Below are 26,722 nucleotides of genomic sequence, written 5' to 3' on the forward strand. Positions count from 1 at the left end.
CTTATTGATTAGTAGAAGTTTAATATATTCTTGTCAGATGTTTGTGCTGCAAAAACCTTTTCACATTCAGTGAGTTACCTTTTTCATTGACATAACTCTGTGTAGGACAGAAGATTTCTTAAATTTGTCAACTTTTCCTTTAAATTCAATGCTTTGGTGTCCTATTTGAGCAAAAGTCATATAGTTGTTTTCATGTGAGTGTGTAAGTAAGGCTTGAGCTTGTTCTCTTCCACTGGTCAGTCCATTCTTGTCTCTTCTATCCTGATGATTTGTTGCTACTATGGTATCTATTACCTTACCCTTGCAATACAGTTTGCAATCTGCAGTTCTCCAGCTCTTTTTCAGGATTACCTTTCCTCCTTCTTGAGCTTTGATTGCCATAAAAAATTTTAGGATCAAATGGTCAGTGTCTATGTTAACAAAAAGTCAAAACACATGCTTCTATGTTTCTCAATGGGAGTACATTAAATTTCTAAATTTATTAGGGGACAGTTTTATAGATTTTATAATCTTATAACTTTCACTCTGTAAACATTAATTTACATCTTGATTCCTTTAGTTTATTTTTCTCAAGGATGAATTTTTAGTTTTTACTGCAGTTTAATGTACTCTTAGCTCTAGTATGTTTCAACGGTGTCAGAAGTTTCAGTTGAGACATTAGATACATGCAGTTGAATTGAAGTTTAAGTGCTCATTCAGTTAGTTGTACCAAGTCACACACCTGTAACTGTAGTCAGATGTTGGCGTGAGCTTGTGAGAAATGATGGGGATAACTTAAATTAGGTGCCTTAGATAAGCTGACATCCAGATCTTGCTACCTAGGAATGTGTCCTTTGTAGAGTACAGGTCAATGAAAAACTGGAATATAGTGGGACATATAATCCACTGTGGGTTTGATTTTTATAAAAGAGGAGACAGGGCCAATGCCATGGCATACCGGGCTAAGCCTTGGTCTGCAGCGCCAGCATTCCATGTGGGCACTGCTTCTAGTTCCAGCTGCTCCCCTTCTGATCCAGCTCCCTGCTCATGACCTGAAAAAGCAGGTCATGGATGGTTGGAAGATGGTCCAGGTACTGTTGCGGGGTGCGAGCGAGATCACACCAGACATGTCTAAGGTTTATTAAGGAGTCTTTATTAACCAAGCTTGGTGATAATAGAGCTCAATAGCAAATCACAAGTCCATACAGCAATCCAACCAATCATAATCCAACCAAACAGAAGCCCAAAAGGAACAAATGGTCATCATCCTTAAGTCCATCCATTAAGCTGAAGACCTATGTCCCAGCTTCCCCAACAATATAAGTTATCCTAAGAGATGCAATGATTAACCTGGACACACTAACAAAGCTGCAGACATTCACCTTTCCCTGGCTTCTCTGCCCACATTCCAGTACTGCTAGGCCTCACCCCTCCTGAAACTCCTGACAGCACACAAACCAGAAACACCATTATTATAACCATTGCCCCATCTAAGCAGTACACAGGGACCATGCTCAGGGGATTACCTGTCCTGGGTCAGCCAAGAGTTGATGTGCCAGAGTAATGGAAACACCTGGCCAGAAAGAGAGTGAGAGTCCCTGCTTCATGGGCCTTTTAAAGGGGCTTGTGAGGGGAGTGGTTATGCAACAATGCAATACCGTCCCCTCTCAGTTGATAGCTGAGTCACAGATGGGCAGGAGCGAATACCTAAGTGTTGTGGGCTAAGCAGTTGATTAGTGTTCCTTGGGATGGACAGGAACAGGAACTGGGCTTGTAGCTAAAAATGCCTAGACTAGTTGAACTTGTCTGCATCCAATATCCTGGCTAAATTAGGACGTGGGGGAAGTGAATGAGGATGGAATTATCATTCCATTGCTGTAGGACCCACCTTCAGGACAGACAATAGGGGACGCAGCCAAATTTCATTTGCCCACTGTCAATGGGTGCTGGCTATCACTGGCTGCACCCCATAACAGTACATAGGATTCTGCACCCACATGGGAGATTCAGAAGAATCTCCGGGCTTCAGACTGACCTAGCTGCAGGAGTTGTGGCCATTTTTGGGGAGTGAATCCATGGATGGAAGATTCTCTCTCTTTCTCTGTAACTCTGCCTTTCAAATAAAAATTTAAAAAATCCTTAAAGAGGAGCCACAGAAATATAAACATGACATTCACACTGGAGGCAGTGATTGGAGTTGGAATGCCATCATCCAAGAAGCGTTGGCAGGGCAGCCCTTAGGAGGGTAGGAGGGAGCCATGGATGGTTTCTCTTTCAGAGCTTCCAGAAGCAGCCAAATTGCTGAGGGCTTGATTTGAGGCTACCAGCTTCCTGAACTGTGAGAATGTATTTCTGTTGCTTTAAGCTGCCTGATCTGTACTATTTTGTTGCAGAAACTAGTACAGACACCATCTGCACGCCCTGGAGCACTTGAGCCTTTTCTCATCTCCCATTTCTTTTTTGGTCCTATGCTAATTTCCATGTGGTTCTGACAGAAGGCTTGGTTTCAAGACACAGGAAAATGTCCTGAGGACAAGTGTCTTTTCTTTTTCTTTCTTTCTTTCTTTCTTTCTTTCTTTCTTTCTTTCTTTCTTTCTTTCTTTCTTTCTTTCTTTCTTTCTTTCTTTCTTTCTTTCTTTCTTTCTTTCTTTCTGTTCAGGGAGATTTTAAGTGCATAGATTCGTTTCTGAAGTTTTGCACTTCCTAAATACAGAGACAATTTAATTGATAACTTCAGTGAGCATAAGAACTTTTCTGGAGCACTCTTTATCTGGCTGTTTCTTCACCTTTTACTGTGAACCCAGTTTCACTTTATGAGGGTACGTAAAAGAATTTTCCTCTTGCTTTATGTAGCATTGTCAAACATCCTGAGAGACTCATAGGACCCCCCCTATCCTCCCTCTCTCTCTTTCTGCCTCTCTGTCTCATTCTGACCATTTTTCTCAGCAAAAGGGTTTATATGAACTTACAAAAGTTCATAGAAAATGCATATTATGGAAAAACCATGTTCGTTTCAATTTCTTTATGCTCCAAAATAAGATTATCTTCTTATTTTGTTTGTTCTTGAACTTTTGAAGTTTCCCTGTTTTTACTAATGAGGGTGTGATTTGATGAACAGTGTTACAGGACTCTGTTACAGGACACAACCATTCCACTTAAGAAGAAATAAATTTGATATTAGCTGGTTTACCAAATACATTTGGGAGGAGGAGACCCTGGCGAGCCCCCAGAGTCACACAGCCTCTGCAGAGCATGGGGAGCTCTACTGTGGCCACAGGAGGCATGTGCAGCAGAGCGCTCAAAACCAAAGAGCTGTCCTGCCTTCCAGTGGTCTGCACTAGCAAGATGGATACACTGCAACTTTCTGTCTCTGCTTGAAGCTGGTTCTGCAGTTGTGACTAGCATGAATGCACTGACTGAATCAGTATTGTACCAGGCACTGCAGATGCCGGAGATTCTGAGAATTGCTGTCATTTCTGCATTAGAGTTTTACCGATGCAGGAAGGCACATGAAGCAGATAGAATGCATGTTCAGTGAGCTAGCTTGTGACATTTGCCAAAAGTGGGAGGATGTTGTGTCATTACTTTGGCTTTTGACAAGAATTGAGTCTTCCAGGTGAGTGAATCCAGAGAGGTCCTTCCCTCTCCAGCCTCCCCATGATTTCTTTTGCTGTAGTTAAGTTATGCCCACCTTTCACCCCCTTCCCCTGGCAATGTCTTGGATTTTGAGATTTAGCTCTTTGAAGCATGCGCTTCTCTTTGAGAACACTATAGTTAGCATTCTGGCAATCCATAGTAGCTATTTCCTAAACCCTAAATGAAACTACTGAATCACTGATCAGTTGTTTATTCTACATGTTAGAAGCAACAGGAAATTCCTAAACCTCTAAGCACCACATCGCTCCACTATCACTTTTGTTCTCACAGTTTTACTCCTGGGACAGGCTGCAGCTCTGTCTCGCAGTAGTATTGCCACATGGTATTCTGCCTCTGATCTACCTCTGATCAGCTCTATGTTCTCTCCCCTGAGTGCAGCTGACTGTTGGGTACTTAGGAAATAGGATCAACAACATATGCTGCTAATTGGCATCAGCAAGCACTCACACATATGTAATGTGTGGTCTACATCCTGTCTCTGGCAAGTGGGCTCAAACCTTCCCACACAACCCTAGCACAAGCGAGGTGAGGATAGGTTCTGGCAGTGGCCCATGTATCTACTTGGGAATAACAAGAGAATGAAATGGTGCTCCATGCCATCTCCCATCTCTTCCTTTCTCTCCAAATGTGAAGATGATAGGTGAATTGAACTGACTGTATTTGCATGGCGTTGCCAGGAGGTTAGGAGCTCAAAGGTTTTCATAAGCCTCTGTGCCTTTTGGCTCTGGCTTCTGCCAAAAAGCAAATTGTGATGAAAATGGCGCCCTGGCCTTCTTAAGCTCTTTGCAAAACTCACATTTGCTGTTGCAGTGGCTCAAATTCACATTTTACCTCAGAAAAGGCGAGGATAAATGCATGTTAGACAACAGGGTGTGCTTGGTTCAGTCATGCTGGCTATTGTTTTGCTGATTCCTCAATCTGAGTTTATTTTTACTTTGTGTATCAGAGTCCTTGCAGCAGATAGATGTGATATTTCAAGGGGTAGTAATTTCAAAGTGGTGAGGAAGCTTTTATGCATGTCAAGAAGTTCTAGTTACAATGGGGTTCTTGTAACAGAGAAGAAAAATAGGACCCAGCTCCAAATAAAATGAGGACTAGTGGAGACTCACAGGAAAGATCAGGATGGGAACTGGTGGGTGGAACAGTGCTGAAATGAAATCTCAGCCCCAGGAGGATTCTTGCCAGACCTAATCAATGGTGTTCTTTCTGAAGGCCAGCCAGAGTGACCAGGCGGCAGAGAGAAGGCTGGAGCTTCATGACATATCAAGTGGGAATTTTTGTCAAATTGACCCAACAGGATTCTTGCTAGAACTGGATTAAACTGGCAAAGGACGAAGCCCCAGTTTAGGGACCTAGAGGGCTTAGAGGAACCTGATTACAGTGAGCTAAGGAGAGAGTTTGTCATCTTTACATGTCCAGGAAAATATGTCCTTTGTTTTCAGCATGTGAGTCTCTTTTCTCATTTCTTAAAGACGAGTGAAGCCATATACTGAGATTTGGTGTTTAAGAATGTTTGCTAGATTGTGTGAGCAGCCAGGCACTTGGAGCAATGTAGAGGGGGTGGGAGATCTTGTTCTGCTATGAACAGTAACCAGAAAGCTGACTGGGCACTTAAAATGAGTTCTGTGCTAGTCAGCGGGGAATAAACAGAAAGGCTTCAAGGGTGCCACTGGTTTCTCAGAGATAAAAAGGAAGGATCCAATGACGAATCTGATCTTATCCAAGCTATGGATGTCGTAACTGTCAATGAAAAAAAGTTACGAAATTGATGGTGATAGAGAGGCCCTCAGTAAGAGGAGGCCATTACAGCGAGGTTTTGTAATAGAGAAGTGAGATCAGACTAAGCATCCAAAGGGAGGAGGATTGAGAGGTACTCAGAGAATGCACTGGAGTACCCTGCAATGAACTGAAGTTGTTACCTTTAAAAAAGCCCACCCACTCGGAAAGCAGAGAGCACAGAGCCCATGTCCACCCTACATAGGTCAGTCTCCTGGGGCTTCAGTGAAAGCTGAAGAACAGGTATGGAGGAACAAATTCAGCAACAGCTTTAGTAGGAATAAATTCACACTGCTATACCTGAGTCCAAAAAAGTGTTGTATTTTTATAAACAAAGATCAAAATAGTTGAAGGTACCATTTTTACAGAAGATCTCAGCATGTATGTCTGTCATTAAGAGGTGTCCCTGTTTGACACTGAGCCATGTAAAAATCCTGAATCCTATGTGAGCATGGGAGGCACTTAAAAGGGACTTTTGGTATGCAGTGGTCACTGTGTGCAGAGAACACTTGTGATTTACCCAGTGTGTTCTCTTAGTAAATGGCTTCTATTATGTTCATATGAACATGACTTTCTCTTGTTGGGATTGTCACTTAAATGCTCTGCCCTCCCTGTGCAGCTGGTAGGCAATTGATCTGGCCAAAACGGTCACATTCAGTTTCCTGGGAATTTGAATTCTGCTGAGTACTCAGCACCTAAGCTGGAAGTAGGTTGAACCTGATAGTGGAGTCTTCAAGAGAGTCATCTCGTTATCCAAACTGTTGTGATTTCTTTCCATTTTGAGGACTGATTTTTCCATTTTCTCCTCAATTTTCTAAAATATGCTTTATCCTTTTTTTTTTTTTTTTTGTGGCCAACATTGCGTTTGTGGCTTACAGCAACCCAAGCGTCCAGATAGGTTACCCCTTGGTGCTATGTGTCTGTGTTTGGTACAAAAAAGCCTGTTATCGAGCTCTCTTGACAGTTACACTGATTTCAGGGAGTGCCCCAAGAGATCTTCCTCCCACCACACACCCAGCTCGAGGGAATCCTTGCTGCAGCTTATAGGCTGTGGCCTTGAATTTCCATCCTTCCTGCCATCCCATCTCCATGGGGAAGCATGGAGACAGGGGGCATCTCCCTATTATGTGTGGCATGCACTATCCTCCTGCATTCTTCCTGTCTTCGTAAATCTCTGATATTTCTCGAGGTGAGCAATTCCTTTTTTCCAAGCATCAGAACACTCCTATTTCTGCATTAGGCATCTCTCTTACCTTGATAATAGACCATTTTGAAAGCAGAATCTGAGTGGCACAAATGACTACAAACTAAGAACTGGGTACCAATGCAATCAGTAAAATTGACTTGTGTCTGTGAATAACACAACTTAGAAACCTGCCCTAAGGAGAAGAATCTGCTAACAGAAGTGCAATGACCAAGAGCGAGAAGAGAGACACAAGCACAATGAATATTGCTGATGCTTCCCTTGCGAAGGAGCAAAAGCCTTTGCCAATCTCAGAGTTAACTGAGAAATACATCGAGAAAATGGAGGGTAAAAACTTTTGTCAGTTCATGAGTTTCATGGTTCCAGCCTTTTGTCCCAAGCATAACTAGTTAAAATCTGTTTAAAATCTTTCTCATAATCCAATGTATTCTCTGTATTTGTAAGACATCTAAAATCACAACAAACTCGTGTTACTAAAAAAAAAAAGTAATTAATGATTTGCAGCTTCTAAAGCATCTAAAAATTTTAAAGCATTACTAAACTGATTTATCATTCTGTCCTAAACTAAGATTGCTTTATCAACTCAAAAATCTCTTTGGCTTATATAACTTAAATATTAGACTGTTTTAAAAAATAAGCTTTATTTTGAAGAAGCCTATTTTGAAGATTGGAAATATGTGCATCTATCTGGGACACAGCTTTTACTGGATTATGATCATAATATTAATTCTCAGCAGTGAAAAATCTCATTCACATGGACTAAACCCATCTAAAATTAACAACATGTTTTTTTTTTTTTTTACTGTGTTAAAATGTTCTTTGATCTGGGCCCAGCGTGGTGGCCTAGCGGCTAAAGTCCTCACCTTGAACGCTCTGGGATCCTAAATGGGCGCCGGTTCTAATCCCGGCAGCTCCACTTCCCATCCAGCTCCCTGCTTGTAGCCTGGGAAAGCAGTCAAAGACAGCCCAAAGCCTTGGGACCCTGCACCTGTGTGGGAGACTTGAAGGAAGTTCTTGGCTCCTGGCTTTGGATTGGCGTAGCACTGGCCATTGTGGTCACTTGGGGATTGACTCATTGGACGGAAGATCTTTCTCTCTGTCTCTCCTCCTCTCTGTATATCTGACTTAGCAATAAAAATATATATACCTTTAAAAAATGTTGTTTGATCCTTTATGTCAAATATACAAATGCCACAAAAATGTTCCTGATTATTTGGAATCCTATACTGTGGTAAACCTCTGATTTTGCCACTGAAAGACGAAGACTAATGAAATTTATTAAAATATTTGAACTTTTCCATCTTGTAATCATATATACATATATTAAAGTTAAGACCGAACTTGGTGAGTTTGCCTTAAAGACTTCTTTTTACCTGTGTGCCCATTATTTATGGGAAAGAAGGAGGAATAGGCAGAATATCAGATACCAGTGAAACACCCAGATAATTCAGGATATTAACGGAAATTGCAACTCACAGATTATGCAATAGTTCATGCATTTTCTCTTTGTTTTTCCACAACGATTAAATCATTAGAGCTTCCTCTCCTTTGCTCTCTGGATTTTCAACCTTTGGCTTATGCCCAGAAGAAGGCAGTAAGCCTGGTTAAGCAGTATATTCAATACTTTCAGGGCTGTTCCTGGAAATGTTCTTCATTTAATCATTGAAGTGAATTTTTTAGTGTAAAGTATCAACCCTCTGTAGGATGACACAGTACATATAATTACATCTGCATGATGAAGTGTTTAATTTGACCACAAAAACTAAGAATAATAAAACCTGTTCTTTAATATGATAAAAAGTACATTTGCTATAGATAAAAATCATATTGATTTAGGTATTTCAGAGTGACTCATCACTGACCTGATACAGAATATAGGTTTATTTCCATTCAGTGCACTTATCCAGCATCTATTTTCTTTGTTTTTTCTTTCAAGTTTTTTTTTGAAAGATTTATTTATTTTTATTGTAAAGTCAGATATAGAGAGAGGAGGAGAGACAGAGAGGAAGATCTTCTGAAAGATAAGTTACTCCCTAAGTGACCACAATGGTTGAAATTGAGCCGATCTGAAGCCAGACGATTCTTCTGGGTCTCCCACATGGGTACAGGGTCCCAAGGCTTTGGGCTGTCTTTGACTGCTTTCCCAGGCCACAATCAGGGAGCTGGATGGGAAGTCGGGTCGCTGGGATTAGAACCAGTGCCCATGTGGGATCCTGATGCATACAAGGTGAGGACCTTAACTGCTAGGTTACCGCGCCAGATCCTTAAGATTTTATTTTTATTTGAAAGGCAGATTTATAGAGAGGAGAGAAAGAAACAGATCTTGCATCTGTTGGTTGGAGGAAGTAAAGGAGTGAGCTGTGCAGATATGCAGGGAAAGATTTTCCAGGGAGAGGAAGCAGCAAGTGCTAATGTCCTGTGACAGACAGGAACTTGTCTGGTATGTTCAGGGGGGAAAAAGGAGTCTCTTGTGCCATTAAGTGAAGGAGGACAAAGTAATGGGAGACGGTTCGGCAAGTGGAGGTGGCAGAATCTATGGGACCTTGCGTTGGACTAAAAGGACATGGGAGGGTTTTGAGTAGAAGCATGCTGATAGCGGAGTTAAGTTCTTCTGGCTGCTCTCACACTGTGCTGAGGAGACTGTCATAATCCATGCGAGAATGGATGAGGGCTGAGAGGGTGCTGGTGCAGTGAGGAGGGTGAGAAGGGGTGGGACTGGAGAAGTTTGAAGGAAGAGGCAGAAGGTTTTACTCACAGATCAGATAGTTGACGCGAGTTTCTTTTTGGCAAAGGCAACAAGTATTTTATAGACTGATATTTGTAACAAATAACTGAAAAGTCAGATTAAAAGGGACACTGTTAGAAGACTGTATGATTATACAACCAGGGAGCCAAAGTAACCAGCCAAAAAGCTTAGAGATAACAAAACAGTGAAGAAATACTGCTTGTTGGGAGACATATTAACACAAATTGGTCCAATGCTCAAATGCCTTTATTAAACAGCTAAAATATAACAAAAGGCACCCAATTTATGATAGCTACAAAACTGAATTATGTCTTAATTAAACGTGTGTGGAGGCATAAGATATGTATCAAAAAATTCCACAAAATTGTAATAGCAAAAAACCAGGTTTGAATATATAAATATATCTTTCTCCTACCTGTGGAGATTAAATGGAAGTGGTAATTGTTTATGGTTTAATTTGTAGTTTTAATATAACTCCAGTTAAAATACAAATGATAGCATGGAATTTCATAGGATTCTGAATAGTTGATCCTAGAGTATATGTGGTGAAATAAACATCAGAGAGCTAGTAAAGAAGTATTTCTCTTACAATAAACACTGTTTTCAGAAAAACATGTACTGAGCAAGGCTAACAGGTTAGAGGAGGAATGTATACCAGTGAAATACAAGACAGCACACATGAAATAGGCCCTAGGAAATATATGAGAATAGGCACTCATTAAATTGTAAAGGATGCGATTATTTTACCAGCAGGAATAACTTCATTTCACCAGGACAAAAAGAAATGTACCTCAAAGTGTTACAGTAAATAGGTTGAGTCACGGATGGACTGTTAGTCTACTGGCTAATATGTTAAGACACTTATATTCCATGTTAAAGTATATTGGTTTGGTTCTCTCTTTGGTTGTTCATTCCAGCTTCCTGCTGATGAACACCCTGAAAAACAGTGGTAATGGCTCAGGTCTGTGGGTTCCTGCCACCCATCTATAAGGCCTGGATTAAGTCTCGGTTCTTGGTGAGGATGTCACAGACACTGTAGTAGTGAGCCAGCAGATGGAGATGCTTAGTTTCTTGCTCTTTCCCTTCCTCTCATATAAATTTTAATTAATTTAAAATTTAAAAAATCACATACAAAGAGATAGATTATTTGTTCAATAATCTAAATCAGTTTTCCTATTAAACAAGTCATGAAAGGCAAAGGTGTTTAGACAAAATTAAAATATCTGTAAAATTATAGACCATAATAGCAAAATAAATGGAATAGTTGTACTTTCAGGAAATCCATGTATCCCATGGACAATGGAACTAAATTTTCTATAGTTTCTTATATTTTTCAAATCTAAGATAACCTATTTAATAAGTAAAAAATATAGGGCTTATAAAATCTGTAAGTTAGTGACAAGTCTCTAATAGGTGTGCACGTGTGAACGTACACACACACAATACCATCCTCAAAAAAGAAATTAGTTCTGGAATAAATTGTTTTCTGAGAGCTGGAGGAAATGCTGATGAATCTTAAAGGAAAGGGGCCTCATGTAGTAGCAGTGACATTCATGACCTACTAATCCTTCAATATTGATCAGTTTGTCATTATTTTAGGTAGTGTTAAATGTATATAGCTTTAGTTTTGCAAATCCATTGTGGGAAAATTCTTAAAAATACTGTTTTTAACATACTATTTTAAAAAAATTTCTTTATTTCTCATGGTACATAGTTCCTTAGACTCAGGGATTTCGCCTTCCATAATTTTTAAAAGATAAGTGTTACTTGTCTGAATGTGTATTATAATTACATTGCCTATAAGAGTAATAGCGATTACTGGGAACTAAATAAATGTTCAGCAGAGACTGATGAAGCAGCCTGTAGTTCAATAATCTGATACATGAATTTGATCCATTTTTCTTTTCATTTGAGCTGGGAAATTAGAAAAAAAATTATCACATAAGGAGTATAAGGGAAAATAATGGAGTACTAGTAATTAGATGGAAATACAAGACGTTTTTCAATGAATAAAGGCGTATAATGTCATTGAGAAAGATAGTTGAGTATAGGTGGAATATTTTAGAAAATGTATAAGATTTTGAAAATCAACATTAAATGGAATAATAAACATCTAGTGGATGGGCATTTCGTTTCTCAGTTAAGATGCTTGCATAACAACAGAGCTCCTGGGTTCAATTTCTGGCTGTGGCTCTGGGCTTCAGGTTTCCACTAATGCAGACCCAACAAGGCAGCAGTGGTGGCTCAAATAGTTGGGCTTCTGCCATCCATGTGGAAGACTTATATTGCCTTCTTGGCTCCCAGCATTGGCCTTGGTCCTGCCCTGGCCCATGTGGGCATTTGGAAGAGTATGTGATCCAAGGGATGGAATGCTGTACCCTCTTCCTGTTTGTGTCTCTACCTCTCAAATAAGTAGTTAAAGCATGAGAAAATGTACATATGGTCATGTATTAGCTAGAAATGTTCGAGCGTTATGAGACTTACATTGATTTTCACATTTTTTACACTTTAACTTCTCCAATCAGTGTTAATTTGGTTTGGGAACTGGGATGTGCATAAGAATGAAGTATTTCTGACACTTTAGTTCTGAGGGTGCTGGAGTGTTATGACAACGGGTCTGGGGAAGTTGACCCAAGTTGTGTGCTGGTAGAAGGCATCTGAGCTTCATGACTCTAGGTCTTGAGGGAGCTGTCAGGCTGAGCTTGAGCCCATCAGGTGATGCTATCTGAAGGCAAGTTGTTGATATTAGAATGGTGATTAGTACATGAGGGTGTGGGGTTGGGTGGCAGGTAAAGAGAACTCAAATGGGTGAGGAAGCATCCTGCCAGAAGTACTATAGAGGTTCTGGACCATAGCCACATGATCTAGAGTATGTGGGCAAGGTCTGAAGTCTGATGGAACAGATTCTTGACAGACCATAAAGGCAGAACCCAGCTGTGTGGATCCACCTGCACCAGCAAGGATGTGGCAGATTAAGGATGTATGTGCCAGGTGCCTTGGGATGATGCAAGATAGCAGAGGATGCCTCAGTCTGGTTGTATACTGACTCTGAGCTGGGAAGGGCTCAGTCTGCTGGTAATGGACATCTGCAGCCCTTATGTGAATTGCAGCAGAGGCCAAGCTGAAGCTACCATGGACAGTTCTCCCTCAGCAGAAGCAAATGTTTGGTGTTTTGTCCATGCCTGGACTATAGACAGATTGGGTCCGGCACTGTAGTGCAGAACGGAAATAACAATAGGGAATGCCAGGACATCTTGGCACAATGTGGGCCTAGAATGGGTGTGTGTGTGGGGATGCTGATTATCCCCTAGTTGGCTTCCTCTCGGCCCCAAGGGATCTGGGTGTGTAGGTTGGCTTCTGACTTTGAGCTCTGTGCTCCAGTAAGGCAGTGGCTCTGAATGAGGGGCAGGACACGTAACAGGAGTCTACAAAGCAGGTGCCCTAGCCATAGCAAGGGTAGAAGAGAGGGGCAGCAGAGGTATGTGGAGCCTGTTCTGAAGTAGAAACCTGTGTATATGAAGATTCCTTAGAGTTTCTGTCTACTTCCTTTGTTTAGCATAATATTCTTGATCATCCATTTTATAACATGTTTTCCAGTCCTTCATCCCTTTTAATTGCTAAATAGGATTTCATTAAATGGAAATAGAATCTTTTTATATATTTGCCTGTGGGGAAGCATTTACTATTATTTGCAAGTTTAGGTAGTTGCAAATAAAACTTATATATGGATCTAGGATTTAATTTCTTTTGAGGTGTCTGGATAGTATAATGTGTCTTTCACTTTTTAAGAAATTGCTGAAAGTTAAGTAAGGTTTTTTCCACTCAGTGAAATTAGTGTGAGATTCATCAGTGTTTCGAGAATGTCATATAATTCCTGCTAGCTCTTCACATGCTGCTTAATGTTTGGTATAGTCATATTTTTAAAAATGGCTACCTAAAAGGTCTATTGTTTTATTCCATTATAATCTTAATCTTACCATGATAGAGATGTTGAACACTATTTTGTGTTAATTTGCCCTTTATGTCATTCTAAATTCTTGTAGTATTCATAACTTTTGTACATTTTAATTTTTATTGTGCTCTTTGAGTTTTATGTTCCTGATGTAATACCTGTCATAAATATATAATTTCAAATGTTTGCTACTAATTAATCTGTGTGTTTTTAAATTAATTTCCGCAGATTAATTTTTTTAAAAGTATTTCGCCAGCCTCCACAATTATCATTGCAAAGGAATTCTTTTTTAAAAAAGATTTATTTATTTTTATTGCAAACTCAGATAAACAGAGAGGAAGATCTTCCGTCTGATAATTCTCTCCCCAAGTGGCCAAAGTGGCCAGAGTTGAGCCGAGCCAAAGCCAGGAACCAAAGAAGCCTCCTCTGGGTCTCTCACATGGGTTCAGGGTTCCAAGGCTTTGGGACATCCTCGACTGCTTTCCCAGGTCACAAGCAAGGAGCTGGATGGGAAGTGGGGCTGCTGGGATTAGAACCCGTGCCCATATCGGATCCCAGTGCTTGCAAGGTGTAGACTTCAGCCGCTAGGCTACCATGCCAGGCCCCAAGATTAGTTTTTTTTCATTATACATTTTTAAGTTATTGTTTTTCATGATAAGGTTTTGTAGAGGTATAGGGATTTCCCCCTTTTTGGCCTTCCTGCCTCCCTATCCTTCCCTCCCACTATTTCCCTCCCTGTTATTACAGTAATATTGTCCCTTTGCAACAATCACAAGTCCAACATTCTGCTGTTTAAGTGTGTCATAACATTACAGGGAGAAGTTAGAGGGAGAGAAAGAAGCTCAACCCTCATTCTCTGGTGTACTCCCGTGATGACTACAGTGGCTGACTGGGCCAGGCTGCAGTCAGGAGTCAGATACTTGATCCAAAGCTCCCACAGGAGTGAATAGGTCTCATACACTGGAGCACTCCCTGCTTTTTTTCTCCAGCAGCTGGCACTGGAACCAATGTTCATATTGGATGTTAATGTCACAGGCTATGGCTACAAGTGCTGTGTTACAAAGTTGGCCCAAACACGAGGGCTTTCTGGGTAGTCCAATAATGCATCATGATTTGTGCGGTTTTGTTTGTTCAGCATTCTGTCTAGTTCTTTGGCCTGGTTCTTTGTCCAGCCTTAACGGGCTTCCTCATGTTCATGGGGTGATCAGTGCCCCAGGTGAATGCTCAAGGAGACATTTTGATGATGTCTGCAATGTTCCTTTTGTACCTTTCTCTGTCGTGCTCTGCGCTGTGAGCTATGGATATGGCTAGTGTCCTGTCCCTGAGACCCAAGAGACCCACAAGATGATATTTCTGGCACTGCTGAGGCAACCACAGGCAGGAATCTAACTTCAACAACTCTATAGCAAGCTTGTTTTAAAGTGGATAATTTTTGTATTGCCCACAAGTGATGTTGTAAGTAATTTAATGGCCCAAGGCAGAAGGAAGTTTTTCATTCCTGCCAGCTCTGTCTCCTAGTCTTAGAGGGTCTGCTTGAACCTGTCCTGAAAACAAGGTGGGATTTCTGTTTCCTTTGTTTTTTGTCTTTCACAGTTTCTTTATTACTTTGATACCTATTGTTTTGGAAAGTTTGCCTCATATTTTATACATTTAAAAAATTTCTTTTGAGAGGGTGAATTTGATCCTTGTTATTTCTTCTGGTTTGTAAGCAGAAGTTCTTTTTATATTCTTAAAATAGAAATATTTACATGGCAACAATTAGAGAATACGTGATGTTTTATAGTGAAATGAACATTATATTTCAGCCATTTGCCGTATTTCTAACTAGTTTTGTAATTGTCATTTTATTAGCTGTGAAATATTTTACTGTATGCCAAATTTGAAAGCAGTTGATACATTTAAAAATAACATATGTTCCATTACTTTGCAAAAAAATTTCAGATGGCTTTCTGACAAAAAGGCCTACTAAATAAGAGTGTTACAACATGGATTAAAAGGAAAAACAAAATTGAGAAAAAGCAAAGGAAGTAGTAATGCCAACTATGATAATATCTGCTCTAATTGAAAGTGAAATTAGGCCTTGGATGTTCTGGCAGTCAGATGTGCCAACTGTGGTTACAGTGTCTTTATTATCAGAATGCGAAGGAGACAAATAGGGAAGTAACGGTTACTGAGTGCCTACTGTGTACAGCTTCACAAAAGGTATAACAGATAATGTTTTCTTGGAGTTTGACCTAATCCTCATGATACTTGCTGTGCATCCTTGAGCACATGACAGTGCAGGTGTTGAGCTTTCCTTCTGAGAGTAACTGAGTGTTCAAGCACGCAGGACCCCCGAGACTAGAGCCATCAATTCACAGGCTACTGCAGGAGGAGGAGGCTCTCTTAACTAAACCTCACAAGACAGCTCCTAGTGGGGCACATTGTAAAGGTAGCAATTAACAATACCATACCCAATGGTATTCATGATGGCTTCATGCTGGCAATCAGAAGAGTTTAGGGATTAATTTTTTCTAAAATTATCGTATAAAAATTCAAGGTTTTTTTAAGACTTATTCATTTGTTTATATTTATTGGAAAGGCAGATACACAGAGAGGAGAGACAGAAAGATCTTCTGTCTGCTGGCTCACTCCCCAAGGGATCACAATGGCCAAAACTGAACCCATCTGAAGCCAGTAACCAGAAGCTTCTTCTAGGTCTCTCAACGTGGCTGCAGGGTCCCAAGGCTTTGGGCTGTCCTCTACTGCTTTCTCAGGCCACAAGCATGGAGCTGAATGGGAAGCAGAGCATGAACTGGTGCCCAAATGGGATCCCAGCAGTTGCAAGGCAAGGACTTAGCCACTGAGCCATCATGCCGGACCCCAAAATTCAAGAGTTTTTTAAGGGCTGCCTTTTGTAAGGGCTTTTGAGGGGTGTAAAATTGACCCACGCTTACCTATGAGAAGCTTTAGAAAGGTGCTACAATTGAAGTGGATGATTTGTGTAAGTTTCTAAGGATATATCATTGGTTGAAGATGGAATATGGTTACTTAGAGAAAAGCACTGTTGAACTCCATGCCCTCTGCCACCTGTGATCTTAACTGCTCTTGGACCTTTCTTCAAAAATATATAGATGTGGAGCATGGCATAATAGGCTAAGTTTCTGCCTGTGGTGCCAGCATCCTAAATGAGTGCTGGATTGAGTTCTGGCTGCTCCACTTCCAACACAGCTCCCTTCCCATTAGGAGACCCATTGTGACCATTTGGGGAGTGAAATAACAGGTGGAAAATCTCTCTCTGCTTCCTCTTCTCTGCCTTTCATGTAAAAATAAGTAAATTTAAGAAACAAAAACATCATAGGTAGCTCAGAGGAGGGTTTAATATGCTTACTATGTTTAATTTGAATGAATTCTCTGCCATCAAAGACTGTTGTGTAGGCCTGGCTGTTGTACTTGTGTGTCTGTAAGTTTGCTGAAACAACTCCCTGGGCATCTTGGTGGCATGGCCATTGGTGCCTGGAATTCTGGGGCTGTTCGCCCCCTCCCCTCACTGTTGCTCTGCCAGCCTGTTACCTTCCTCACAAACTCACCATCTTTCTCCACCCCTCTGAGTGTTATCATTGCTGCTTCCTCTTTGTACTTCGTGTTGGGACTCCCAGGCAGTTCCCAATTTAATGTCGCTGAGCAGTTCAGCCTTGTCACTGGGCCCAGCACTAGTAACAGAATGAAGCCTAGTTTTGACATCAGATAGCTTTATTCTGATAGGAGAATTATAGAGAAAAATTTAGTGAAATGATTTTTTAAGATTTTTGCTTATGAGACAGAGTTACAAAGAGGAGAAAGGGAAGTCTTCCATCCACTAGTTCACTCCCCAAATGGGCAAAGCTGAGTTAATACGAACCCAGGAACCATGAGCTTCCTCTGGGTTTTCCACATGGGTGGAGGGGCCCAAGGTTTTGAGTTATCCTCTGCTGCTTCCCCAGGCTATAAGCAGGGAGCTAGATTGGAAGTGGAGCAGCTGGGTCTCAAACCAGGGCCCATGTGGGATACCAGCGTGGTAGAAGGAGACTTAGCCTACTGTGCCATGGCATCAGCCCCACCTTCTCATTTTTAAAAAATACTGTCAAAAAAGGGGCCAGCATGGTAGCCTAGTGGCTAAAGTCCCCACCTGGCATACACTGGGATCCCATATGGGTGCCAGTTCTAATTGTGAGGGCCCCGCTTTCCATCCAGCTCCCTGCTTGTGGCCTGAGAAAGCAGTCAAGGGCAGCCCAAAGATTGGGACTCTATACCCATGTGGGAGATGTGGAAGAAGCTTCTGGCTCCTGGCTTTGGATCAGCTCAGCTTTGGCCCTTGTGGCCACCTGAGAAGTGACTCAGCAGGTGGGAGATCTTCCTCTCTGTCTCTCCTCCTTTCTGTATATCTTCTTTTCCAATAAAAATAAATAAATCTTTTTTAAAAATACCATGAAAATTATACCCTCAAAACAAATATGAATGCCCAAGTCCAAAGTTTGGGCAACAGTTCCTGACATTTTACTTTTGACCTTGAAACTTGTGAGAGCACCAGACTTAGTTTTCCTTGGTTTCTCTTGTAGTTGTTCATGTGGAAGTCTAGGTACTGCCATGGTTGTTTCAGTTTCTAGTAGTATTTCACCTGCCTCCTCCAGGTTGTTATCCTCTCTGCCATATGCACTCAGGGAGAGCCTCAAGCGTGCAGTCCGACCTGGCTGACTCAGACTGTGGCTTCTCACTCCACAGCAGTGCTTGCCCTCACTAGCCGAGGAGCCCGTAATGCATCCCTGAACTGCTAAGGAGTTAATATTTTATGAAGTCAGAGTGACCAGTAAGAATGAGCTGGTCTGTTAGCGCCCTTTCCCTTCCACTCTTTGATGGCCTATTCCAAAGAGTGGCGATTCCTTGCCCATTTGGAAGCCTTTTCTCACCATTGAGCAGGGGTACTAAGACCAGCTTGGGGAGCACCACCTGGTAGCCACTGTCACCTTCCTACCCCTTTACTCCTGCTATCCTGAGATGGCTCTTCCTGACAAAGTTTTCAAACCTGTCATTGGAGTAGACCTGTGACAAGCCTTTCCAAGCAAAAGGAATGGTGAGCAAAGTATCAAGAGAGAAAGATACAATGTGGGTCAGTATGGGCTTGACACTAAATCTCCATGGGATACCTCTTTAACCTCAGTGTGTCCTGGTTCCCCTGCCTCACCCACCTCCCACACTTGAAGCTGTTCCTGCCTTCCTCACTGCGAAGTATGCCCTCTTTCCACCCACACTGACCTATCAAACCAGTTCCAGTATTGTTTCCCTTATGCTTGATATTTTCCAACACATAGTTCACGTAGAATCAGAAAACAAAAGTCTTCACTAAAGTGTCTAGCCATTCCTTAGATTTATGAAGGCAAAAGAAAACTCCCTTTTCTCTGCCTTTTTTGTGATATCCAAAGTGCTTATTTGTAAGCATTTGTCACATACTGTCCTGTGCCCTAAATGATTCGTGAATTGTCATGCCTTGGTAACCTTGGGATTGGTTCCAGCCCCTACCATGCATACCCAAATCTGTGGATGCCCATTTCCCTCATGTAAAATGGTGTAATATTTTTATATCACATGTACATATCCACATGTGTAGGCATCTCTAAATTAGTTGTAACACCTAATGTGATTTAAATGTTAAGTAAATAATTGCTATACCATATTACTTGAGGAATGATGGCAAGAAAAAGATCTTTTTTTAAAGGTTTATTTTTATTGGAAAGGCAGATGAAATTTATGAAGAGAAGGAGATATAGAAAGATGTTCCATCCACTGGGTTCAACCTCCCTGCTCCCCTCCTCCCTGCCACCAAATGGCTGCAACAGCTGGAGCCAGGCCAATCCAAAGCCAGGAACCAGGAGCTTCTTCTGGATCTGCATGTCAGTACAGGGTCCCAAGGCTTTGGGCCATGCTCTGCTGCCTTCCTGGACTACAAACAGGGAGCTGAATGGAAAGTGGAGCAGCAAAAACACAAACCAGTGCCCATATGGGATCCTGACACTTGCAAGGTGAAGATTTAGCCATTGAGCCATTATGCTAGGCCCAAGAAAAGGATCTCAACATGTTCAGTACAAATGCAGGTACTAGAATAAATATTTTATTTATTGGAAAGTCAGAGATATCTTCCATCTGCTGGTTCATCCCCCAAATGCCCATAATAACTGTCTGTGCTGGGTCAGTACTGAGATCTAGAAAGTTCCATGCGGTGCTAGGAATCATACGTTTGATAGGTGCCCAACTACCTGAGTCTTAATAGCTATCTCAGAGTGTACATCAGTAGGAAGCTGGAATTGGGAGAAGAGCCAGGACTCAAAACCAGGTACTTGGATATGGAATGCAAGAACACGTACTTCAGTATGGGATGCAGATGTCCCAAGCAGCATCCCAACTACTGTACCAAATGCTTACTCTTACACATGTTTAGTATCTACCCTAGGCTGAATCCCCAAGTACAGAGCCCATAAATAGTGAGGGTCAACTAAGTATGTCTCATCATATCTACTATATTAACAGATCCTTGAGGGATCAGCATGGTGGCACAGAAGGTTAAGCATCCAGTTGTGACACTGGTATCCCGTAACATCATTGGTTCAGGTCCCCGCTGCTCTATTTACAGCCCAGCTCCCTGATAATGCAACTAGGGAATCAGCAGATGGCTCAAGAATTTGCTCCTTTGGCACTTATATGGGAGATGGTTAAAGTTTCAGGGTCCTGCTTTTGGCATCATGCAGCCCCACCTTTTGACAGCTACTGGGCAGTGAGCATGAAGGTGAGAGAGCTGGCTCCGTCTCTGCCTATATCTCTATCACTCTGCCCTTCAAATCAATAAAACAAGTCTTTTCGGAAAAAAAAATGTTCCTTAAGGCTAGAGACACAAATGGTTGAAAATGTTGAAAATTCCACCAGCAAAGATAAATTAGGATTAGTTTCATTAAATCATTATTAAAGTTTCTTTATTATTTTTGAATATTGATATTAACACAATTTTTGTTTATCATTGGGATAGCAATCAGCATATCCAGAATCTTCCGATACTGGGTGCAAGGCCATACTGTTGTGATTCAGAACATGTATTGAAATTCCAGGCACCTGATAGCAGGGGCAGTTCCCTCAGATGTTCCAGAGGTCACTGGCATTGGGATCCAATCTCGTAACATGGATGCAATGTTTAAGCTCACTTCAGTCACCGTAGGAAAGAGGAATCTTTCCATTTTTTTCAGTGAACATTTTTTTTCAGCATTTACTTCATGTCAGGTACAATGATAATCAAATCCTGTTAATAAGTATATATGAACTATTTATAGAAACCGCTGTATTTTTTTGCATAGGAATATTTAAAGGCCTTTCATTTTTTCTTCCCCTCACTTTGTCATTTAGGAGGATGATTTCAATGCCTGATCTCTTGCACAGTCCAATTAATTCCAAGGAACTTTTGGAGTTATTAGGGGAAGTAAGTGAGGAAGAAATCTGAGAAGGGCATGAAAAGCTATAACCACAGCAATCGCCATTTGGTTTTGGCTGTGGACTCTATAAGAAGACATGTAAGCTTGATGGTGCTACGTGAAAGATGTCTTAATTGGACCTGGCACCGTAGCTTAGGGCTAAAGTCCTCGCCTTGCACGTGCCAGGATCCTATATGGGCACTGGCACTGGCACCTGTTCATATCCTGGGTGCTCCACTTCTCCAGCTCCCTGCTTGTGGCCTGGGAAAGCAGTCGAGGATGGCCCAAAGCCTTGGGACTCTGCATCCGCATGGGAGACAGGGAAGAATCTCCTGGCTGTGGCAGCCACTTGGGGTGTGAATTAGCAGAGAGAAGATCTTTCTGTCTCTCCTCCTCTCTGTCAATCTGACTTTCCAATAAAAAAAACCAAATCTTAAAAAAAAAAATGATGTCTTAATTTTCTTAAATCTCTGACTCTGGAAAGCCTTTGAGCCATTTGTTATGGAACAATACTGAGCAGGCTTCCTTTAACTTTTTTTTAATCTGTTCCCCCTCCCCCAATCCCCCTTCCCTTGATTTCTCAAGAAAAATACTGCATGATATGGTTTTCAAGGTTAATTTGGCTCTTTGTCTTGAGCAGTGTCTCTGGCTCCAAATTAGCCTCCTGTGTCTCTGAGCCAGGGGGTACTTCTTCAAAATTCCTAACTGGCAGCTCTGTGGAGAGATGGGGGAGGAGGGGAGGGAGGGAGGGAGAGAAGGAAGGAGGGAGGAAAAGAGGGAGGGAGGGAGAAGTAGAGGGTGTCTATGCTGCGTACATGTGGCATAGGCAGGGAGCTCAGAACGCTAACAGAACAGGCAGAACAGTTCATGTTCCTTGTAAGTATGTTAGCCCTTCGGGGAGCTGAGCCTGTGGGTTGAAGAGCAAAAGTAGATTTGAGGAAGGTGGAAAGGGTCATTCTAAAAGTGACTTCTTCCCCGGCTAGGATAAGAGCGTTTGCTGATCTCCAGTTGCTGCCTGGTGCCTCGTGGTCAGACTCAGCTCTTTCACTTCCAGGGATGTGATTTTGCAAAAGAGACACACCTAGCTGCAGGAAGGAAGACACTGACCAGATTGCACACGGTAGGTTGTGACATTCCGCATGTTTATGCAGCAGAATTGCTGAGAGCTGCAGAGAGGAGGGTGGCTGGGGCAGTGTGATTTGTCTGCAATCGGGAATGTTTTATTTTAATTGTCAGTTGAACGAAGAATTGCTGATTAGGCTAAGGTGGCAGTTAACAATCCTGTGTTCTATGCTTTTTCATATCTGTGTGATGTGGTTTATGTGTGTGTGCTGCTTAGCAAAGCGAGGGAGGGCTCACCTTTAAATAACCTGCAGCTTCCTATTAGCCTTCCCAAGCACGGGTCCCACCCTGCCTCCCCTGCACTCCCCTCCTACCCCTCGGAACATGTGGCCTGTCCTCACCTTGAGCCTCTTGCACGCTAAGTCTGGATTGTTGGCTGCTTTGCTGTAGGTGACTGTAGATGGTGTACAGCCACCCGGGGCCCAGGCAGACTGACTCAGCAGGAGTATTTGTGCATGGGAATCAGAATTGGAGACGATGGCAGTGCAGCTGGTGCCAGACTCTGCTCTCAGCCTGCTCATGGTGAGTGTGCCGGGGGCGGGGGGAGGAGGTGGTGCCCAGGCTGCTGCAGCCTCTGGGCACTGGGGCTGCCCCCACCTCTGCTGCTGCTGCCGCAGTGGCTGCAGACATGTTAAACGTTGCTTGACTTGATCCTGCAGGCTCTTTTGAAATGATTACTTGGGTCAGAGTATCAGCATGACTAAGCACTCGCAGGGGAAGGAAACAGCAAATTTGCCATTTTAGAAACTTGTTGCCGAATTCTATTTGGATAGATGTGCTTGCAAACAGGTGCTAAGAGCCTCTGGAAATAGATCAGTAGTGAGCTTTCTCCCCAACCCAGTGCTCAGCCACCACTCCTGGATCTCTTGAATCTCAGTAGAGAAAATCATGTTTGTGTTTTTGCCTTCTCACGGCAACTGTGGAATTTTTTTTTCCACTCAGTTTGATTGAGCATGGTCTTTTTCTTGGTGCCCCGTTGTGTCTGCTCAGATGTTCCCACAGAGGCAGCTAAGGAGGTTCCCTATAGTCCGTGTGACACTTGGCATGCTGAATTAGAGGAGGCTGCTTTTCCTTCTACAAGTCACAGGGAAACAGCAGCAGGTCACATCCAGGCACTGATGTGTGCAGGAACTGCTGACCTACTGTAAGTTTCTCTGTGACTTTCATTATGTTAAGAAAGCTCTAACCTTCAGCATATTGAAGCCTGCCCAGGACAGTGGCACCTGCTTATTTTAAACTGATTGACCTTTGACCTGACATTGGGTTCAGGGTTTGCCTTTACTGTTGGTTTGCTCCCTTCCCTTTTCCAACTGGCAGTCCATAGCCCTGGGAAGTACTGATGCCGGAAGTAGCCTGTGTCAGTCTTGACTTGGGAGTGCTTCTAACATTTACACAGGAGATTTTATGAACAAAGCCTAAGTGCTTCTGCCGTGTTTATCGATCTGTGTTCTCTGACAGGGGAAGAAAAGTGCCTTGGCCAGGCCTGATGAGTTCATTAAGGCAACTTGGAAGAGTAGCCAGTGGGTGGGGAGGGGATGGGCTGCCTACTGGGTGGGAGCCCGGCCAAGTTAGGAGGGGCAAATATCTTGGTTCTTTGTTACCCAAAATGCTATTTGGTTCATAGTTCATTTAAATTGCTTAAAACTGTCTGGGCCTCTACTGATTTCCCCAGTTCAATAGGGGAGAGATATCAGAAAGAATGAAAGTCATTTTCTAAGCAAATTCCACTTTTCCTCAGCTTTCACTCAAATGCTTTTATGTGGTGGTGCTTTATCTTCAATTGTGTGTCTTTTAGTAACTAAGTGGATGGTAAAAGCTTGGAGTGTTTATGATGGTGGTTGGCAATAAAATGTGTTTGAGAAGCAGAAGGCTTCTGGGAAGCTAGAGTCTGGTTACATGCACAAAAACTCAGGCATGAATGCACACACCTGTTACGTGGCCTTATGTGAATAAGCCCATGTTACATGAATGAGAAGGAATGTGTTTTCTTAAAAAAAAATGGTTTCGGGGACAATTAGGTCTGCTTGCCTCAACCTCTATTCTGAACTCTCCCTGATGCTTAAGAGATGTGTCTTTTACTCCAAGGCCAGAATAAATCCTTAGTAGCCAGGCAGAATGCAACTCAACATTTGGTGCAGCTGTTACACACACACACATACACACACACACACACACACACTCTCCTACCCCCATTCCTTGGGCCCTCAAGTTTTATAGCAGCTGTATTGGTAGCCCATAGAGCTTATACTTTACCCTGTTTGTCAACAGCCTCTGTGCTGGGATCTTTCCCTAGTACCCTGCTCTTGCCCAGGTTATAGAGTCTTATTCTGCTCTCCCGCATAAGTTGTGGGAAATAGCTCTTGACACTGTGATAGGTCATTAGAGGACAACCCTGAAGAACTATGTATAGAGTCAGGGCACATTTTCTAGTTCAAATTTGATTCAGAAAAAATTTGCCCCTATAGACTTGGGTTTTCTTTCTCACCCTTAGTAATCACATCTCTGACAGGCTTAGTGATGAGTCTGACAATTTACGGTTCATTCTAGGAGAAAAGAGGACGAGAGGCCATTTGGCAGCATTGCTTTGGCCATGAGTTCAGGAAGGAAGCTGCAAAGACTATTATTTATTAGCTCATCAGACAACCAATCAGTTCTCGGTATTTATCGAGTGCCTGCACAGTGAGAAAAATAGAATGGTGTATTAGCAACAGCCAAAGTTCCTCAGCACACACTCTAGGGAGGAGCAGACAGTAGGTTGACCAAGGGCAGTTTTGGCTTTGTGCTGTTGAGAATCACTGGGCTGTGGGACAATCGCAGAGGTCATTTGGTCATGCTCCTTGTTTCTGGGGAAGAAGGCAGCCAGACATTATATTCAACTTAGATGCTAAATAATTCAGAAATGAAGATGTTTATTTGGTTATGGAAGCATCCAGAATTCAGATGGTTGGAGAGACCTGTGCCTTGTTGCCAGTTTTGCCACTTCTTGTGTGATCTTGAATATGTCACTTTCTGTGTGCCTTACTTATGCCATTTCTAGCTAAGAAGGTTATACTAATCCCTAGTGGCCCATTTAGCTCTGATACACACAAGATCTCTGAGAATGGTGTCTGGAACAGAGCTCGTGGTTTCAGGATTATCCAAATACTAGATTCAGCATTTTGTCCTTATTTCCAGTATAGCATGTGGACAGGGTTGCGTTTAGAATGGGGGATATATTCCCAAATTTTATGCCATGGCAAGTGTGTTTCATATTAGTTGATTTGGATGGTCGTTAGTGTTTGTTCACACTGTTTCATCAGGAGACTTACCCCAAAAGAGCCTAACTTACCTGTTGGACAGTAACAGATGACCTTTCAAAAGTGTCTAAAACATCTTTACCACCGGTGCTGGAATTTGGTCATCTAGGAGGGGCTCAGGTTGTAAGGATGCCCTAAGCATCTTGTGGTAGTAAGACCTCATGAGTTGTTTCAATGCAGAGTTAATAGTGGGGAATGATCATCATCTATGCAAGATGGAGCCAAAGTGACCAAAGAACAGTTGTGTTCATTAGACATGCGCCGATAGTCTCACAAGCTCATATAAAGCACACCTCCTCTTGCTTGCAGGATTCTCAGGAAGCAAAAGCAGATACTGTTGAGTTCATCATGCTATTGGGAATCTTCAACTTGAAAAGACTATTTGTAGAACAGGAAGCTCTTGACGAAGTGTAATTTGTTAGATCCTTATGAATTCAAGAAAGCCCTGAGCACTGGCACATGCTAGAGCCAAGGACTTAATGATCCTTTTTTTTTTAAGGCTACTTTAGGGGTGTTTAACCAAGGGCTGCAAAAATGGTAGGCTGTAGACGCCATTTTGTTTCCTAGATTCTGGAATCCCTGATCTTTGGGGCAGTAAAAAATAGTTTGTAGTATAAGTTAGCTGGCTAGATAATAAATAATGCAAATTATGCATTCCTGTTAAAGTTTTCTACAGACGTTATCTGATTCAATCAATCCCTCTCACAATCCTGTTTTTAAAGACAAAAGATATGCCAGTAGGAGTTGGTGAACCTATCAGTTTTTATACAACTGAAATTGAGTATATAAAACTCTTAAAATCTAAGTCTTCAAGTCCCAAGCTAGTGCTTTGTCTCACTCTGTGAATCTGTATAAGAGCTTAAGAATTTGGCTACTAAGATCTTCTAATGCTTTGAAAAAGCCCCCATGGGGAGTTTGGAGGTGGCTTCACCTCTGAGACATGTTGTGGTTTCTGTGTTTCTGAATATATAATCCTGTCTTCCTATTTACTTTTTTCTGTTTGTTTCTAGCAAGAAGAAGTAATTTTCTAACCCTAAAAGATGTCTCAGTCTCCAAGGTTGCCTTAAGAAATTGCCAAGATTCATGTTTTACAAGGAGAAAAATTTAATGTGCATACTTTCTAATTTAAAAGAGAAATAAGTGAACATTCACAATGAATGAAAGATGCGAATTAGATGATCTTGAAGGTTCTTTCCATCCCCCAAATTTAATGTTGTATTTGAGTTCCTTTGAAATGATATTCCTTGGTCTATTTTGAGTAGATTCTAATTGATACACTGCTGTTCTTTAACTTTGTCTCATTTCAATACATTTTAAATTCTCTTTGCAACTATTTATCCTCAATTGGGCATCCTCTTTTTTAAATGAACAAATACGTATTTGCTGAGTATCAGCCTGCACAAGAAATACGGAGACCAGCCATTGTCTTTCACAAGCTTGCAGTTAGATGAGAGACAGAGTTGCTCTATGAGTGAGTGGTTTGCAGGACAGTGTCAGAGAATCGTATCAGAACTGCAGCAA

General features: G+C 41.9%; 1 protein-coding gene across 2 annotated transcripts in view; it reads left to right on the forward strand.

Moving 5' to 3' along the window:
• Positions 1-21,697: 21,697 nt before the first annotated feature.
• Positions 21,698-26,722, forward strand: part of FRMD4A (FERM domain containing 4A) — a 571,779-nt gene continuing 566,754 nt past the window's right edge. Inside the window, exons 1-2 of one of the 2 annotated variants that reach the window (XR_009246201.1) lie at positions 21,698-21,903; positions 22,296-22,427. Coding sequence is in view for 1 of the 2 variants with exons in the window: in XM_012931059.2 (XP_012786513.2) it covers positions 22,383-22,427 (45 nt within the window). In the remaining variant the exon portion in view is untranslated. Of the gene's footprint in view, positions 21,904-22,295; positions 22,428-26,722 lie in introns of those variants that run through there. The other variant, XM_012931059.2, reaches the window with a different exon arrangement.

The sequence above is a fragment of the Ochotona princeps genome, chromosome 10 (assembly GCF_030435755.1).
Source record: "Ochotona princeps isolate mOchPri1 chromosome 10, mOchPri1.hap1, whole genome shotgun sequence".
Lineage (NCBI taxonomy): Eukaryota > Metazoa > Chordata > Mammalia > Lagomorpha > Ochotonidae > Ochotona > Ochotona princeps.